General features: G+C 36.1%; 1 protein-coding gene across 1 annotated transcript in view; it reads left to right on the top strand.

The window, feature by feature from the left end:
* The window catches only part of CTNNA3 (catenin alpha 3), a 1,082,048-nt gene that overhangs the window by 18,108 nt on the left and 1,043,443 nt on the right, over positions 1-20,497 (top strand). The window contains exon 3 of the mRNA XM_040975830.1: positions 8,722-8,914. Coding sequence (XP_040831764.1) covers positions 8,722-8,914 — 193 coding nt within the window. The remainder of the gene's footprint in view (positions 1-8,721; positions 8,915-20,497) is intronic.

Here is a 20,497-nt window from a genome sequence, read left to right as displayed (position 1 = left end):
AAAGACTTATTTTGATATGCTTGAGTTTGGATTACTTTGAACTGATCAGACTTCAAATAATCCATATGATTGCAGTGTTGTTTACTCAGATATTGTAAATTATTGGTATTTGACAAAGGAAATGATGGAAAAATCTCATACTAAGAAATGTCTTGATGAATGTTGCCATGTGCTATTATTAAATTTATTGCTTTAATGTGCAAGGCAGAGGAAAAAAAAAAGGTAGGGAGATGTAGAGAGAGAAAGGAACACTCAACCCAGGATTCCTACTTAGGTAGCAGAAACCCAATTCCTTGAATCATCCCTGTGACTTTTCAGGACCTGCCTTAGCTGGAAATGGAAATCAAGTGCTGGAGTTAGAAATCGAACATTGACAGCTTGTGGTGGGACACAGGTGTCTTAACTGTTAAGCTAAACACCCACTCCTTGAACTAAAATTTTAGCTCTGCCTAGGTCCTCCATGATTGGAAAGCTTGTACAAACCAGTCAGCATGGTGACTATTGGTTAAGGCTTCTATTGGTTAATTGTTTAAAAAAAATTTTGTCAACCACTAATTTTTGTTCACCATGTGCTAAATCTGGGTTTTAGGATGATATAAAAATGGCCTCTGTCCTTTTTGAATTTATGTTAAAGCTGGAGATACAGTATGTTAAAAGTTAATTATTAGATGCTGTAATGAATGCTATGAGAAGGGTACTTCAAATTGCCTATTGAAACTGGAATTCAAACGTAAATTTATTGTGGTGTGAAAAAGTCTTTCAAATCTATGCATATAAGGGGTCTTCAAAAATTTGTGTCAGCTGAGTATTAGGAAAAAACTATATGAATTTCAAAATCTTTTCACACCTCCATAAGCTTCTTTTAATTTTCTATAAACCTTTTGAAGTCCCATCGTATATACAAGTACTCTGTGAGGGTAGGGAGAAATAGTAAGTCAAGACTTGGGGCCGGTGCAGTAACCTAGTAGCTAAAGTCTTCGCCTTGAATGTGCCAGGATCCCGTATGGGAGCTACCTCTGATACTGGCAACCCTGCTTTCCATCCAGGTCTCTGCTTGTGGGCTGAGAAAACAGTTGAGGACGGCCCAAAGCCTTGAGACCCTGTACCCACATTTAAGACTTGAAAGAGGTTCCTGGCTCCTGGTTTCAGATCAGTTCAGCTCTGACTGTTGTGGCCACTTGAGGAGTGAACCATTGGATGGAAGATCTTCCTCTCTGTTTCTCCTCCTCTCTGTATGTCTGATTTTGCAATGAAAATAAATAAATCTTAAAAAAAAAAGGTTGCTGAACATAATTCTATTCTGGGTTTATCAGGTAGTTTTTATTCAAACTCAATCAATGGAAGATGAAGACTGAAAATTTAGTGAGGGATGACATCATAAGCCATGCTCAAGAGTTTGGAACGATCTAGGCAGCAGATAGCCAGTGGAGGGTTTTAAGCTGGTGCAAACCCATCTGGTTCGCATTTTAGAGGGATGAAAGTGTGAGACTAGTGTGGAGGCAGTGAGACATCTCAGGAGGTTTTTCATGGAAGATGCAGTGAGGGGCAGACCCATTGCACATGCTTTTTATTACAGTAGATTGCTAGATGGAGTTAGTATTGATGCCTATTTCAGTGTTATAAATGACAAAGATGTCGAGAGAAAGATGAGAGAGAGACGAGTAGACAGACAACTTGTGAGTTTTTGTCGCAAGGTTAGAGGTGTCAGTCCTTGAAGTGATAAATGCAGATGGAAAAGAGATGGGTTAGTGGAGGGTATCTTCTACTTTGGGTGTTCTGTGTTTGAAATATCTATTGCCTTTTCAAAGAAGCATTCTTTTTTTTTTCCCTTTTGGCTTTTAAAACTTTTCATGTTTATACTACAACCTACTTCTTATTTCTCACCTAGTTTCCACTTTCCTGTTTTTAATCCCACAGTCTGCCAAACTTGATTATCTGCTACTTTTAGACAAAACAGTTTGCATCGCTACCCTTTTGCACATGGTTCTCTTTCCCTGGCTCACTCTCCTTTTTATCTCTCTTGGTAGAAAAGTAGTTGGTTTTAAAGGTTGTTCTTGGAAACCCTACTTGATCATTTTAAATATGTGTGGTCTCTTCAGTACTTTATTTGTGCTTGTGTAAGTGAAGCAGTTATCATTCTCCTTTACATGTTGCAGCCACTTGTAAATTTCTCTCCTCACTACACTGGACTTTATTTATCCTTAGTTTTTAAATGCTTAGGTTACTGTTAAGAACAGAGTCTGTGCACCATACATGTTTACTGGTTTGAGATGAACTGCATAAAGGTTATAGTTGGTTTGGAGGTACTTTTGAATATTATTCTAAAGGTATATATTTGCTGGGTTCATAGCTTTCAGTCTTTCCCACTACTTTCATTTGACTTGATATTAAAGTTGTTGATAAAAAGTAAGGAGCAGGTGAAATTATCAGTAACTCGAAGGAGAGACACAACCTTACTTTGCCATCTATGTGATAGCTTTTACTTTGAAAGATCACTGTTTTTACTTATCTATATGCAGTTTCACTTTTCTACTGGTTTAATTTCTTTCAGAACTTTGCTGAAATTTTTCTAATTAACATGGCTTAAGTCTCTTATATTTTATTTCATATAGTAAAAGTAAATTAAGGTAGCAAAAGGTTCCTTGAAGGCTCCTGTGAGCTATTAGAAGAAAGTTAAAATTCAAAGTGTTTAGCTAATAAACAAAAAAGCTGTCTTTTTAATATAATGATAGAACTTTAAAAATGATACTTAAGTTGGTAAAGAATATGGTTGTTTAGTGGTTATTGAATATGAATGTGTTCCCCAAGTTTGTGTTAAGGAAGCCACTAAAAGTTAGCATTTGGGATGCTATAGCAATTGTTGCACTAATGCAGCAAATGAAAGTAAACCATGATGTTTTATTGTGTGCTGTGTGGCTGTGTAATGCGACAGATGAGTCTGTGTTTCAATAAGCATATTGATTTGTAAAAATGTTAATTTTTTATTTGAAAGGGAAGGAAGAAGGGAGGGAATGAGTGAGTGAAAGAGAGAGGATATGAATGGATGAATGAATGAATGAATATAAATCTTCAATCTACTTGTTCACTTGACTACCTGCAACAGTCAGGGCTACTCCAGGCTAAACACAGGAACCCAGGACTTCATCTGAGTCTCCCACACAGGTAGCAAGGAGCCAAGTGTTTGAGCCTTAGTTTATTCCATTGCAAGTGCATTGGTAGGAAGTTGGATCAAAAGCAGAGGTAGCTTGATCCCAAGTTCTCCACTCCAGGCATGTGGGTATGCCAGGCAGCTTGTTCCACTGTGTCACAATGCCTGCCCCAGCATAACATTTTAATTCTCATTCTTTTTGGAGCCTCTAGAGAAGCATAACTGAATTAGGAAAGATTATAAAATCTTTTGTGCTGTAAAGTAATAGAAATATTACATAAATATTATACATATTTTGACATAAATGTGACTTTATGAATGTTTAGCTTATAGGATTAATGAAGTAAGAATTTTTTATATTACTTGAAATCTCTAATTTAGGATCATTATAGTAAGTATTTCCTTCCAGATATGAGTAAAACCAAACCCTCAAAAATAACAAACTTGGAGAGTTTCCATATGAGAGAGACTAAAGAGAGCTTGGATATCAGTGATAAAGGTAAAGTTAGCAAGACATGATCTTGGGTCTTATATTAGCATCTTCTTTGCTGCAAGTTCCAACAGGCTTTTTTTTTTGTTGTTTATTCTTTATAAAAGCATAACTGATTTTATACTGAACAAGAACCTGAGAAAGCAGGAATTATTGTACAGAATAACTTTACGACTGATTTTACTGGTTGATGGTATTCTGTCAAGATGGGGGAGGAGACTTTTCGAATAATGTATGTAAACCCCCTTCCCCACCTTGTTGAAAATCTTCTGCGATAGTTCTTGATAGCCAGTTATATTGCTAAGGTGAGTTGGTGTGAAAATAAGTTCTGTTTTCTTTTTTTTTTCCCTAGGCTTTCTAAGTTATATTTACTTTCTGAAATAAGACAAATCATTGAAAATCTCACTTAACTTTAATCAACATTAAAGAACTGTGTTGGGGGTATTTTAAAAGAAGACAGGTTCAAGCAATTCATAAAAGTGAATAACCTGAAAATGCCAATTGCATTTTCCTGACGGAAGCACAATGTTCTTAAACAATGGTCTTTTCACATTTTTTATTTCTCTGGCATTTATTGTAAGGAACAAAGCATTTCTGGAATGCTCATTTTAATTTCAAAGTCCAGGCTATTTTATGGAAAACACTTGGTGCATGGAGGATCTGAACAATACAGGAGGAATGTGCAGTGGGAAGCAAGATGAATCATGGCACTTAAAATACATTCTGAGGAACATTTCAGACAATGATACTTATTCTTCACTTTAAAAAAAGGTCTTAAACAAAGAAGATGTTATAATTCATCTTAATCTGGACAAATATCTTTTTATTCTCTATAAGTTAGACAAAAAATATCTTATTTTCTCTTTAGGTAAAAGCTTGTGCTATATGCCAGGATTATTATCATTTTTATATAATTCATGATGAAGATGCATGGCACTCATTAGTGAAGTATATAGAATGGGCTCTTTAAAATGTCTTCTTCACATTTGGTATGGGCCCCACCAGGAGAGAGGGTCCAATAGCAAGAAAAGATTAGGCCTAGAATGAGCATCTTTTAACAATTTCTATAACTAATATTTTTGTATCCATGTGGAGTTCAGACTGGAAAATGCACATTAAATGCCAGCCAATATTTGTGTCATGTATTTTCCAGAACATTTTTACCTTATTTAACCTTCATCTAGTTTTACAGAAAAATAAGCTTTCCATAAGACTATTGACTCTGAGTCATGAACACTGCAATAAAACAAATTAGAATAAAAGAGAGTCTGTTGGGTAAATGGAGGGGAATTGAGGGATAGATAAATTATGTTCATCTGTATATTACTTTTGTGACTTACAAGTTCTTTCTCATTTCCTAGCTACATACTGTGTCACAATATCCAATCAAGTATCTAATGCTCCATGAACAACCAACAGGCAAAATCTCTATGGGCTTCCGAGCAGGAAGGGTTATTATGTATTTTTTTTAACTTGTTTTTTGAAACAGTTTATTTGGTGCTGGGGTCTCCCTTCCCCCTTCCCCAAGTTCCCTCTCCTCTCCTCTGTTCTCCCCTCCAGTCTCACAATGGGTCTTTCTTGTGAAATTTCCCAAGTCCATCATGTCGCCGCTGGAGTGTCTCCCAACCATGTAGGAGACTGTCATTTTGTTGTGAGTTCATTCTTGTATCCCAGAGCCCTAATGTAGATACCATGAGGACTAGATCTTTGTTATTTATGGGCAGTAAAGGGTTATGTTTTGTTTGTTGCCAAAGATGTGCTTCATGATTATCATAAGCCTTGACTATTTGATGACAAAACAGGGGTATTTCTTTCCTTCTTTAAAAAAAATTACTTATGTATTTTTAATTGTCAAATAATAATTGTATCTTAATTATTGGATTCAAGTTTTCTTTCCTCTATAATGTGGATTTTCAAGCTTTGCTTGCTAAAAGTTTATCCATAATTTGTTATTGGAATTTAAGGTTTAAGTGGAAAAAAAATGCATCTTTTTCAGATTGTAGTTGAATTTGAAGTTTTTATTTCCCAACATAGGTGGTTAATTTTCACTTATAAATGCTGTTATCATCATGAGTTCTATTTTTAAATATTTATTTACTTTTTCTTTTTGTTCTACCTTTATCAAGGTATAATTTGCAATTGAAATTGGGCATTTTGGGATGGGTGTTATGACACTGTGGGTTAAGTTGCTGTTTGGGATCCCCACATTCCATATTGGTGTGCCTAGTTCAAGTGCTGGATACTCTGCTTCCCGTTCATCTTCCTATTGGTCCATCCTGGGATGATGGCCAAAGTGCTTGGGCCAGTGCTACTCAGGTAGATGGGCTTGCAGGCTCCTGGCTTAGCCGTGCCTGTTGTAAGCATTTAGGGAGTAAACCATTGGAGGGACTCTCTTTTCTCTCTCTCTCCTTATCTGTCACTTTGCCTTTCAAATGAATAAATAAATAAATAGATAGATAGATAAATCTTTATGAACATTATATATAGTTATGACCCAACATGTATACTTTATAAAGATAAAACACATCTCTCACCTCAAAAAACTTATTTTTGGTGTCTAGAGTTGTTCTTACCATAAGTAAATTTATAAAAGGAATATATGGGTTAACATTCAGATATTTTAAAATATGAAGTCCTTCTCAAATATCCGAGTGATCAATACATGTATATGATAAGTATTTCTTGAATACCTACTTTGTGCCTTATTCTGGTTACTGGAGAGCAAAATGCATTTTATGCTTTCATGGAGTTGACATTTTTATTATTGGCAGTATAGAATAAATATATAGACAAAAAATTTCAGGCTCTGTGAGTGTTTTTTTTCTCTGAAGATTTAGTTTTATTTGGAAGAGTAACAGGGAGGGGTGGAGACACACAGAGAGATTCCATCCATTGGTTAACTCCCCAAATGACTGCAGCTTCTGGAGCTGGGCCATCCTCTGCTGCTTTGCAAGGTGATCAGCAGGGAGCTAGATCGGAGATGAATCAGCCAGGATTCTAACCAGTGCACATATGGGATGCCGGTGCCACAGGTGGAGTCTTAGATTGCTGCACCAAGGCACTGGTCACATCATGAGTGTTTTGAGGATAAATCAGAGTAGGACAAAGGGATAGAGTGGGAGACTATAGTGATGGAAGTTTTCAGGAAAGACCTCTTGATAGACCAACCACTTTAAGAAAAAAACTGTGTGTTTGAGAGTGGAATGAAGTACTGGAGAGTATAGGATATCAGGTTGCAAAGGTCAAAGAAAATGAGTTATAGCAAGTATTTGAAATTTCCACTCCAGAAGTAATCATTGTTTTGTATGTTTCAGAGTGCCCCTCCTTAATATTAATTATCTCTATATTTTGGCTTCCTCTTAAAGATTGACTATAAGCAGATATAAATTTAGTTGCATAATTTGATACTTTTGAGATGTAATTTTCTACTCTCAATTTTGACTGCTTTGTTAAGGATTTTTGTTTTAAAAGATGTATTTTATTTTTATTTGAAAGGCCGAGTTACAATAGGAGAGATGGAGAGAATCTTCTCTGTGCTGGTTCACTCCCCAAATGATTGCAATGGCTGGAGCTGAGCTATGTTAAGCCAGGAACTGAGCTAATCTGAAGCCAGGAACCTCTTCTAGGTCTCCCATATGGATACAGGGGTCCAAGGATCTGAGCCATCCTCTGTCCCTTTCCTAGGCCATAAACTGAACCCCATGTGGCATGCCGGTGCCTGAGGTGGAGGTTTACCCTATTGTGCTATGGAACCAGCCCCAAGGTTCCCAAGGTGGTGGTTGTTGTTGTTCTTCTTCTCCTTCTCCTTTTTGCAGGTATTTATTTGTTTGGAAGGTAGATTTTCCCCTAATGGTTTGCTCTTCAGCTGGCTACCATGGCTGGGGCTGGTGCTGGGCCAGGCTAAAACCAGGAGCTAGAGCTTGCTTCATCCAGGTCTCCCGCATTTGCTATTTTCCTAGGTGCGTTAGCAGGGTGCTGGGTTAGAAACGGTGTACTTAGGACTTTAACTGCCAAATCTATGCTGCCATCACAGGTGTTGGCTTAACCACTCTGCTACAATGCTGGCCCCTGTGTCAAGGTTTTTTTTGTTGTTGTTGGCACAAAGTTTCTGTAATTGAAAACACATAGGGTCTCCTCAAGCATTCTTTTGTTGACTGAAAAAATCAGTCTGCTTGCAAATTTCAGAGACCACTGAAAAAAAATCTAAGTTGAAGTTCATTCAGCTATCAAGTTTAGAATTTAAATCAGAAATAAATGTTGGCTGTTGACAAGTGCAAGTTTGGTTATAGTTATGACATAAAAATTTGCAGATTTACATATAGATATTAATCATACTGAAAATCAAAGAATAACTCACTGAAAATCAAATACCTGGTAATAGTTAATAGACTTGGTTATTGATTAACGAGGTATATTATTTTCTGATACCCATGGGAGATTATGTATATTTATGGAGAGATGATAGAGTATTTAACCACTTTTTGTACAATAACCCTTGGATGAAAAGGTTACTTCTTGTGAGGCTGGTGTTGTGGCATGGCAGGTAAAGCCAGGGCCTGTGACTCTGGCATCCCACATGGTACTAGCTTGTGCCAGGCTGCTCTATTTTGGGTTAAGTTCCTTGATAATGGCCTGGAAAAAGCAGTTGAAGATGATCCATCTGTTTGGGCCCCTACTACCCATGCAGGAGTTCCAGAAGGAGCCAGGACATTCTGACCTTCTGGGAAGTTAGCCAGTGGATGGAAGATTCTCACTCTCTGACTTTTAAATAAACACATAAATGACGTCTTCATAACACACACTGCATTGCAATTGCTGTAGACCCATGCAGCCATCTTTTAAGTTCATACTTGTTGTAATAACCCTTGATGTGATTCCAGATCTACAGCTCTTGTTTCCTATCTTCTGTTGATAACTTTTTGGTGCCCAGTGATGCTATTACCAGTACCATGACTTGACTGTTGGGGTGTACCAAGGATACTGGGCATGTTCCTATGAAATACTTTTCTTCTGGATTATGCTATATCAGGCCTGTTTTCTTCTCAATTTGTCTAATGAGTGATTTGTGTTTTTCCAATTTTAGGTTACCACACTTGTAAATTGCCCTCAGAATCCTTCCAACAGGAAAAAAGGACGTTCAAAAAGAGCTAGAGTCCTGCTTGCTTCAGTGGAGGATGCAACTTGGAATTTATTAGACAAGGGAGAGAAGATTGCCCAGGAGGCTGCGGTTTTAAGGGAGGAACTTACTGCGGCACTGGAGAAAGTTAGAAAAGAGAGTGAGTACTCTAGTTCTGATGGGATGCAAGCTGCACGTCGTTAGGGTGTTACTTACCAGATTAGACTTGTGAACGTTTTGCTTTTGGTAGGCTTGGGATTTATGAGCCTTGCAGTGCTGTAGGGGGTGGCTGTTGGGAGCAGAGTGGTTCATTAGACCCAAGTCTCAGAGTCTCATCCCTGGCTCTTCCCGCTTGAGTTGTTCATTCATTTCCAGCAACTCCTCTTCCCCTGCCCTCTGTTATGCCATAATTTGCCTATAATAAACAACAAAAAGAGCAATGAAGCTGAAGACATAATTGCCCACGTGTAAGTAAATTTTAAAGTTCCTTGTAAACAGTTTGAAAATGAATGTTTTTAGACCCTGCACCTCAGAGATACTTTTTTTTTATTTCTCAATTTTCTGGAGATTTACCTTGACTGAAGTTTTAAAATACTTTGCATAATCCATGCATAACTCATATTTCTATTTTAATATTACACAATAAGAGCTTATATAATAAACATATAAGTATTATGATAGCACAATTAGGTCATGATAATTTTCTGAGTTTCATCTGCAAGATATTTTTATTTTTGAGTTTCAGTTAGCAATGAATGTGTGTATTGAGAAGCTATGGTATGCCATTTCAATACATGTATACAGTGTATAGTGATCATAACAGAGTCATTGGAATTTCTTCCACAGTGCTTCATGATTGGAGGCCTGGGACTTCTTTCTTCTATTTGTTCATGCACTATGTACTAGCTTGTAGTGAACTCAGCCTCCTAATTATATTGTGTAACACTAGGAATGTTTCTCTTTGCTCAAGCTCTAGTTTGGTATCCTTTATACGCATAACACTTTCCAACCTCTAGTAACCACCATCTGTGTACATACTGATGTCTTTTTATTATTTATGTTATTACCTTTATTTATTACTTTTATTTTTATTATGTTTGATTCCTACATGTAAGGGAGAACATGTGGCTTTATCATTCTGTGTCTGGCTTATTTCAGTGAACACGAAACACTCCAGTTACATTCATTTTGCTATAAATGATATGATTTGATTGTTTTTAATGGCAGAGTAGTTTTCCATTGTGTAAATATGCTGCATTATCTAAAATCCATTCATCTGATGATGGGACACTTTGGTTCATTTTCATCTTAATATGGAAACTTAGTTCAGTAAACATGGTGGAGCAGATATCTCTTTTATACAACTTCATTGCTTTTGTGTATATGAACATAGTGAAATTGCTGGATTGCATAGAACTTCAGTTTCCAGTTTTTAAATCTCAATGATGTTTTCCTTAGTGGCAGCACTAATTTACATTTCCACCAGCAATGTGCTTCCCTTTCTCAGGGTCAGTGTTGTGGCGTAGCAGGTCATCTCATATGGGTGCTGATTCCTTGTGTCCCTGTTGCTCCCTCATGACCCAGATCCCTGATAATGGTGTGAGAAAAGCATTAAAGATGACCCAAGTGCTTGGGCCTCTCCTGTGCAGAAAGGAGCTGGGTGAAGCTCCAGAATTTCACCTGCTGAAACAGGTGGAAACCTGCTGTGTAACTCTGTGTAACATCGTGCTGAGTAACTCTTTCAAATAAATAAAGCATAAATAAATTTTTCTTTATGTAGAATTTCCCCTTTTCCACAACCTGCCAACCTTTGTTACTTTCTGTCCTTTTGATAATAGACGTTCTGACAGCATTTAGTTGACATCTCATTGTAGTTTTGTATCTTCAATGATGGCTAACATTTTTTCATGTTAGTTGGTCATTTGTGTTTCTTTTGAGAATCATCGGTCTTTTGCATAATTCTTAACTAGACTAATTGCTTTTTATATTGTTAATTTTTTTGAGTTTCATGTGTATTTTGGATATTATTCCTTTATTGGATAAGTAGTTTACAAATATTTCTCATATTCAGCCAGATGTTTCTTCACTACTTATTGTTTCCTTTGCAATTAAGTGGCTTCTGTGTCTAATTTGATGCCATTTTCTAGTTTTCCTTTTGTTTCCTGTAAATTTTGGATTTTATACAAAAATCATTGCTTACATCAATGTCTTGAAATATTTCTCCTGCACTTTGTTCCAGCAATTTCAGTTTTAGGTATTACATTTAGGTCTTTCATTCATCTTGAGTTGATTATTAGTAGGAGGTAAGAGCTAATATTATATTTCTACATATACATATTTAGCTTTGCTAGTACCACTTATTAAAAAGACTCTACTGTTTGCATTGCAAAAAAAATCAGTATGTAAAAAATAAATTGCTTATATGCACAAAGGTTAGTTTCTGGATTCTCTGGTTTGTTTCACTTATCTATGTCAGTTTTTGTGCTAGTACCATCCTATTTAAATTATTATAGCTTTGAAATTTGGTGTTGTGATACTTCCAGCTTTATTTATTACATATTTATTTAATTCAGCATCACTTTGGGTATTCTTTGTTTTTTTTGTGATGCCATAAGAATTTGAAGATTATTTTTTCTAATTCTGAAAAGATTATTGTTAATATTTTGATAGGAATTGCATTGAGTCTGATTATTGCCTTAGATAGCATGGATATTTTAATGATGTTAATTTTTCTAATTCATGAATAAAGAAATCCTAATTTTTTGTGTTCTTGGTGATCTATTTCATGAATTCTGATTTTTGTTATGCCAGTCTTACATTGTTGATTAAATTTATTCATAAATATTTTATTTTTTGTAGCCATTGTGAATGGGGTTACTTTCTTGTTCTCCTTTACACCAAGATGTTTATTCATATATAAAGATGCACCTGGGGGGCCCGGCGCGGTAGCGCAGTGGTTAAGGTCCTCGCCTTGCATGCCCGGGATCCCATATGGGCTCCGGTTCTAATCCCGGCAGTCCCGCTTCCCTTCCAGCTCCCTGCCTGTGGCCCGGGAAAGCAGTCGAGGACGGCCCAAAGCTTTGGGACCCTGCACCCGCGTGGGAGACCTGGAAGAGGCTCCTGGCTTCGGATCGGCATAGCATCGACCGTTGTGCTCACTTGGGGAGTGAATCATCAGATGGAAGATCTTCCTCTCTGTCTCTCCTCTCTGTATATCTGCCTTTCCAATAATAAAAATAAATCTTTAAAAAAAAAGATGCACTTGTTCTTTTTTTAAAAAAAGATTTATTTATTTTTTATTGGAAAGGCAGATATACAGAGAGGAGGAGAGACAGAGAGGAAGATCTTCCATCTGATGATTCACTCCCCAAGTGACTGCAATGGCTGGAGCTGAGCCAATTCAAAGCCGGGAGCCAGGAGCTCTTCTGGGTCTCCCACATGGGTGCTGGGTTCCAAGGCTTTGGGCCATCCTTGACTGCTTTTCCAGGCCACAAGCAGGGAGCTGGATGGGAAGCAGATTAGAACTCACGCCCATATGGGATTCCTGGCATGCAAGGCAAGGACTTTAACCACTACGCTATAGCACCTGTTCATTGCATGTTGATTTTGTATTCTGAAATTTTGCTGAATTGCTTTATCAGTCCTAACAACTTTTGGCAGAGTGTTCAGGTTTTTCCATGCACAAATCAGTCATCTTCAAGCAGGTATATTTTAACTTCCTCTTGTAAGGTTTTGATTCCTTTTATTTCCTTTTGTTCCCTAATTGTTAGTCTTGGTAATATTTCTAGTATTGTTTTGAATAAGACAGATATAAGTGGATATTCTTGTGTTCGAGATTTGAGTTGGGAAATGTGTTCTACTTTTCTTCACTCAGTATAATATTGGCTGAATGTGCTTGTCTTAAATGAATTGGCTTTATAGTTTTGAGATATGTTTTTTCCATACTTAATTTGTCGAGAGTTTTCATTATAAAGGAATGTTGGATACTACCAAATTGTTTTTCTGTGTCCATTGGCATGATATATGTTTCTGTTCTTCATTCTGTTATTATGATTTTTTGCATTTGTTGATTTGAGAATCTTAAATCATTCTTACATCCCTGGGATAAAACTCACTTGATTGTGATACATGATTTTTAAAACAGATTTATTATTTACTTATTTACAAGCTGGGATTACAGGTAAAGGAGAAGCAGAGAGAGTGAGTGTGAGAGAGATTTTCCCTGTGCTGGTTCACCTTTCAGCTCACCATAATAGCCAGGGCTGGACCAGGCTATATGTATATCATATGTGGGTTATCCTCTGCTGCTTTCTCAGGCACATTAACAGAGAGCTTGTGTGGAACAGCCGCAATTCAAGCTGTTTGCATGTGGGATGCAGGCAGTGGCTTTATTTGCTACTTCATAGTACCAAACCAGGAAATTTTTTTACAAATTAGCAATGTAAGATGAACAATTACTTCAGTTTTACAAACTTGCAATGTAAGATGAACGATTACTTCAGTTGTAATCAATGGCAGCTAAGGATTACAGCTGTCTAGACTTCAACAGCTCAAGAAGTTAGTAGTAGTATTTTGAAGTGGAGATAGGCTTCCAAAGGTATGTGTGTTTAAATCAGGCCACAGATAGTTGGCTTTCAGCTGCATTAGGGTTTGTGATGGCAGTAGTCATATGCCTGTTGCTGTGGTCCCAGTGGGATCTTTCCTGTTAGTCTGTGAGACATGCCTAAGTGATGTTAGGGTCATCAGTAGCAGTGGATCTGTAGCTGTGTGATGTCTCTAGGACCTTCACTATGTGTTGTTCTGTGGGCATGGATTAAAATTATTCACAGATATTTAATATCTTATGAATATTTATTTATGTGAGGTGAAGGGAGAGATAAACATGTACAGTACGGAGCAAGTCTTAAATGCTGGTTTATTCCCTGAACGCCTACAAAGGCTGGGACCGGGATAGAACTGGGATCACGAGATAGAACCTCAGTGAGGTCATTCATGTGGGTGGCAAGAATACAATTACCCTGTGCCCACAGGGTCTACATTAGCAGGAATTTGGTGCCAAGGGCTGGAACTCTTGGTTATTGAACTCAGGTACTCTGATGTGGGATGCAGGCGTCTTAACTGGCTAAATGTCCAGCACTATTAATAATATTTTAAATGTAACTTTAAAACATTTGCTTTAAATTGGAAAATAATAAAGATTCACATAACCTTTATACCCTTAAATTTATGTCCTTATATCTTCAAATTAACAACGTTTTCTGTCCTCCAAAGTCTATTTTTTTAGTCCATTCAGTGAACTTTTCACTTCAGCTATTGTACTTGTTATTTCTTAATTTTTTTTTTCTTTTAAAGAAATCAATGTAGAGTTGCAGAGGATTGAAATTTACCTTAAATGTGATTTATTAGTACTGTGAGATTTCCATAGTACATGGGTTTTAACTTTTGCTAGGCTATTCATAATTTTTGGATGAAATTAAATGTTAGAATTGATCATGAAAAGAAGGCATTTTCTTAAGTATTCATTAGCGCTAAGATGAAAAGAAATAGGGCAAAACTAGAGGAATACTAAGTAAACATTTCATAATGTTTATTCTAATCTCAAATAAAAAATAGGTTTGCTATGAAAGAGAGAAGGAAATTGATTAGCTGGTGTGTTGTTGGATGTGAGGAGAGATAAAGATTATGAAATTTTAAAACTCTTTTCGTATTCTTTCCCCATGTTCAATGGTGAGGATTTCTTGAGTATTGTCTGTTTATTTTGGCTAAACATTTGATGTGTACATTTGGTACTAAATTGGGCCATGGAAATATAAAAATAAGACCTAGCCTAGGTTCTGGGTCTGCTGGGGGACACAGTAATAGCTGTAAGCATCTGACAAATGGCGTTAAAATGGTGTATCCAAAGAACTGTGGAAGAACATATAAAGTACATATAAAGGAGCAATGAAATACTGCATCTCTTAAATTCTGCTCTTTTCTTATTATGTTATGTATGAGATGATTTGTTTCCTTCATAAATATAGATAAGTATGTATATAATCAGTATTTAGATTCTTTTTCTGAATACTGTGTTTTTGTTTCTAAAATATGTACTTGAACTGAATGATATATTAGTGGGAAGATAGGCAATAAACAAGTAATGAAACTTAGTTTTTAAGGAATATATAATTTTTTTCTCTTCAGAACATTAAACAATAGTATTAGTCAAAATAAAATTTTCAAGCAAATATTAATGACAGCACAGGTAAAATACATATGCTAGATAAAATGTAAATGAATGTACAGATTGCTTACTGTATAGATAACTAATTTGAGGTTTTAGAAGTATTCAGGATAAGACCAATATTCATCTTTTTTTGAATACTTTCTTGACAAGCCATGATGCCTACAGTGGGAGCATGTCACTAATCAAGTGTTTGGTGTTTTGTATGAGTTACCTGGAGCTGAAACATGCAGTTTAATGCCAGTAGTCTTGGCAGCTAGGAAAACTAGAACCAGCTATTGAAAACACATATCTTGAGCTTCATATGTATATCATGTGGGAAAAGACTTGCAGATTTGCTGGAAGCATGCCACTGCTAAAATACGTTCCATCTATTTTTATCTGTGGCCTCCACCACAGCCATCCAGAGCCAGTTGGAAGACTAGGAAGATTAATGAGCTTTTTAATCCATCAGGAACCCACTAACTATAGCTCTCCTTTCCAAATATGGAGCTGTGGTATTTTATAACAAAAAAAAAATGCCATGTGATCTAGACTACTAATTCAGGAGCCTCCCAACTGCCTGTTTATAAAGCTTAGGCTCATGGCAGCTGACAGCTTATCCACTTGCATATCTCTGAAGTATTTCTGGTATGGTAGTTGATGTGTCAGGAAACTAGAGGACTATTTCTTTTCCTGGTGAAAGATAAAACTTTGTGTTAAAAGTACACATGTTCCTCATGTACATGACTAATATCTAGTCAGGGAATGCTTTTTATATATCACTATTTGTATATTTTTCTAGTTTTTTTTTTTTTTTACTCCATATGATATATAAAATCTCAGGTTTAGAGATATTTCTTGTTCTCAGCACAGATTAGGCATCAAGACTTGCCTTCATTCATGCTAGTCAGAGAAAACAATTATATGTTAAAATGTTTATTCCTAGAAAATCTTATCCTATAAGTATGATTAATCTTACTATCAGTATACTTGGTTATTTGTTTAAGCAATAAACGCCATTATAGAATTTCTGTTATTGAACCGTTAAAATGTAAGCTGTAGCTTCTGTGACTATTTTTGGTACAAAGAACAAAATAAGAAATTAGAGATTTTAAAAAATTAGTGTCTACTTTGGGTCACCTGTATTTTAAGAGCTTATGAAATTCAGCTGCATGAAATATTTATTTATAAAATTAGCCATTCTATTTTAATTAACTGACTTTAAGTAATCAGTTGCGTCCACTCTGCTCAACAGCTTTGTAGTTAGGACTTAGATAAAATGTTTGGTATTTACCATCAATTACAGCATATATATGGTTTCAAAGGCAACAGCTGCTGGCCTCATTATTGCTATCTATTGCTCTGCTGATTTGTGTTTGACTTTTATAACAGTATTGTAGTTAAGTAATCATACAAAACAATCATTTTTTAACTAAGTACAGTATGCTTCAGAAGATGCAGTTCATTTTCCACTTGAATATATTTGCCATTTTAACATCTTAATATGTATGCATGGTGGCCTGTAGATGTCAGATTGTTTATGGAAACACTTCCATTGAAGACTGATGAACTAATTACTACGTGACTTGTAAATTGCTACTTTTTGGAAAAGATTTAACATGATATCCCTTATCATTCGCTAGAAAAATCTGAAGCCAGATTTTCTTACAGTATACTTGATATGGTCAGGAAATTTTTCAACATTTCCCATTATGATGTATGTGAAAAATTGGGGTGTATGTGGAAGAACTTAATGTGATTGTGTAGCCATGCAAATTTTAGTCATTTGACATGGTGGGCATTGACTTACAGATAGGTTGATTTGAGAAATAAGAGTAATGTCAGTTTTGAAAGTTTGAGAAATTCTGTATGCCACGTACATTTACTCTGATGTATAATTCAAAGTTAGGGGCAAAGATTTAATGAATGTTCAAGATCAATTTCTAAGTGATGGGTCTTAGAAACTAAAATGTAGCCTGAAATCGTGATTGGTAGAGTCTGGAAGTAAAGAGGTGTTTCATATATTAGTCATGGTGTGTTCTTCAGGGAGATGATATCACTCTGTAGCCATTTCATAAATGTGTGCAGAGGTGACAGAGTAAGTATAATCCTGATGAGTTATTGAGTTTATGTTCACACAAGGCAAGTCTGAATGTTATTGTTTTGCATTGCACATTCTACAGTTACACTGCTTTAAGCTGTTAACAGTTTCTCAGGGTCAGTTCAACAAAATATCAAGAATTTTTTCCTTTTCCATTTCTTTCTATAGTCTCAGAGGAAGTTTTCATTCCTCTTTTAAAAAATTATTTATTGGGAGATTTGCAAATGGTGGAGAAACAAAGATCAGTCATTGCAATTACCTTTCACTGATTAACTCCTCACAAATATTAGCTTACCCCTACCTCATGCCTGGTAATATTTAACTAAAACTCCATTTTCTTGTAGTGTACTCTCAAACTCATTACTGCTTGGCACAATTACTTCTGCATGTTTTTGACTGTCTTCAACTCCTGTATTGCATTTGGCATACATTTATATACCTTGAAACTTTCCCAGTTTCTTTTTGAATATTGCAAAAAAACTTTCTGCTGCCTCTCCGTATCTTCCTTCCTTTTGTTGTTCCTGGTATGTCTTGTTTTCTAACAATTTTTAAAACATATTTTTATGTTCTGGGGCCCCACACAACGCCTCAGTGACTAAATTCTTGCTTTGCACACATTGTGATCCCATATTGGCACTTGTTGTGTCTTGGCTCCTTCATTTGCCATTCAGCTCCCAGTGGCCTGGGAAAGCAGTAGAGGACAGCCCAATGCTTTGGAACCCTGCACCCAGATAGAAGATAGGATTCTGCATATTCATAGGAGACCCAGAGGAAGCTCCTGGCTCCTGGCTTCGGATTGGCTCAGTTCTAGCTATTGTGGACACTTGCTGAGTGAACCAGTGGGTGGAAGACCTTTCTGTTTCTCATTCTCTCTGTAAATCTGCTTTTCCAATACAATTAAATAAGTCCTATTTTTTTTTTAATACTGTGCCCCTTGTGACCTTTTGGGAAGTGAACTAGCAGATGAAAAATTCTTTCTCTCTTTCTTCTCTTTTTGTAACTCTGACTTTCAAGTAGAAAGAAAGAAGTCCTCAAAATGATGTTATTTTCTGTGTTTGGTCCATAATAATCAAATCCATTTATGGAGTACAATCTCATAATTTTAACCATATATATATATATAAAATGTGCAATTATCAAATCAAGGTTATTAGCATTTCCTTATCTTTGGCAATTTTTTGCTTATACTCTTTACCCTATTCAAGTTCTTTGTAAAATATATAACAGTGGTGAGTATTTGGTCCAGTGGTTATTTGGGACACCCACAGCATGTTTGAGTTTGGATCTTGGCTCTCTTGTCATCCAACGTCGCACTAATATATGACCTAGGAAGCAGCAAGTGATGCCTCAAGTCCTTGGGGGCCTGCTACCAGGAGGCCTGAATGTAATTCTAGGCTTCTGACTTTGGCATGGACCAATAATGGCTGTTGTGGGTGTTTACGGAGAGAACCCGAGAATGGAAAATCAATCTTTCTCTCGCTCCATCTTTATACTTCTACATTTCAGATTAAAAAAATTAGGAAAGTAATACATTTTTGTGAACTGTACTTACTTTACTCTGCTATAAAACATTACAGCTGTTTCTCTTATCTGACTGTATCTTGTTATTCATTGTTCAATTTCCTTCTGTCTGTCTATCTCTGTCCTTTGAAGCTTCTGATATTTACTATTCTAATCTTTCTTTGAAATCAGCTTTTTCATTTTTAATTCTTTAAATATGAGTGAGAATGTTAGCTTTTATATTTATGTGTCTGACTTATTTGATACAATGTCATCAGGTTCTAACTATGATTTTTTTCTGAAATATTATTCCTGGTCTTCTCTGATCCCTCCCTTCTTTCCTTGGTGGAGCTTTTTTTATTCTCACAATTTAAATTTTAGTTGCTGTGTTGACAACCTTTAGGTATCATATAAAGTTCTACTGCTAACTTCTGAGTGTTTCTTAATCATTTTTCTGCATTAGCACATAGATGGTTTTGCACAAATTATCCCCATAATGGTCATCCTTGGGAATGTTTGATGTTGAACACATTGGCTGAAACTACTCACTTTTCCTCCAGTGTGTGGTAACTCAGACTGTGGTCAACATCACTGCTGAATTTACTAGATGGTTCACTTTGTTGTTTTGGTGTTGCCTTGTGTGATCATTACTTATAAACTGGACTCACCTTTCACAGCTACTTTACAAAGTTTTGTACCTCTAATATATAATATGAACTTCTAGCACATTGGTTTTTTGTTGTTGTTGTTTGTTTTTTTCTTTTTCTTTCTTTTTTTTTTTTTTTTGGTTAAGTTGGTGTTTTCTTCTATTCTCTGCTTCCAAGACTGATGGAGTTCCACATGTTTCTGATTTTCCTCTTTATCTTTTCAGCTACTTATCAATACTCAAAAATATGTATTTTAAAAATTTATTTATTTTTATTGGAAAGGCAGATTTGTAGAGAGATGGAGAGACAGAGACATCATCCATCTGCTGGTTCATTCCTCAGCTGGCTGTAATGATGGAAGCTGAGCCTATCCAAAGCCAGGATCCAAAAGCTTCTCACAGGTCTTCCACACAGGTGCAGGGTCCCGAGGCTCCAGGTAATTCTCCAATGCTTTCCCAGTCCACAAACAGGGAGCTGGAAGGGAAGTGCAGCTGCCAGGACAGGAACAAGAACCTATATGGAATGCCGATGCTTGCAAGCAGAGAAGTGGCCAATTGAACTATGGCGTCATCCCCATTCAAGAATAGTCATTCTTTTCCAACTGGCAATCCAATTTGGGATTTCTAAAAGCCTGATCATTACATAGGATGAATGCAAAGCAAAGTGGGGAATCAGCCTGGTACAAATTTGTAAGATATCTCTTAGTTCCTTGAATGACAAGATAAAGATGTTGGAGCATCCTTAGGGAAATTTTTGAATTAAACAGCAACACAATTAGATTTTCACTTTAGGAAGATTCATCTTACGTAAGTATATAAAATATTGTGATTACCTCTCAGAATAACTTCTCTAATATGATTTTGACAACTACAGTTGTCAAATATTATCTATGTGTCTTAATGAGACTATGCACGTAAGGTATTGATCACAGTGGTAGATGCAGATATTAAGCCTAGTTTATATCTACAAAGGTGGTATTCTTATCTCTATTCTATATCTGAGGAAATTTAAGTCTATGTAGAGAAAATGAGGTGTGTGGGATAACCAGATTATTTATTGGTGGAGTTGTGAATGCCTTTCATCATGATGTTTTGAAGAAACATCTGCTGATTAGTCATTGTACATCTACATTTTTCTCTGTTTTTTGCTGTCAATTAATAAATGTTAATCTGATTGCTGCTAGTATTTTGAAATTCTTTGAGAATAATGCTTTAGTATAATCTCTGTGTTCCATGGAAAATGAGTGTTCCTAGAAATATTAAGGACTCTTCTTTGAGAAAAAGCAGTTAA

This window comes from Ochotona curzoniae, unplaced genomic scaffold (genome assembly GCF_017591425.1).
Source record: "Ochotona curzoniae isolate NIBS_2020 unplaced genomic scaffold, NIBS_Ocur_1.0 contig_2692, whole genome shotgun sequence".
In the NCBI taxonomy this organism is placed as follows: domain Eukaryota; kingdom Metazoa; phylum Chordata; class Mammalia; order Lagomorpha; family Ochotonidae; genus Ochotona; species Ochotona curzoniae.
This window is presented reverse-complemented; position numbering and strand designations above follow the sequence as displayed.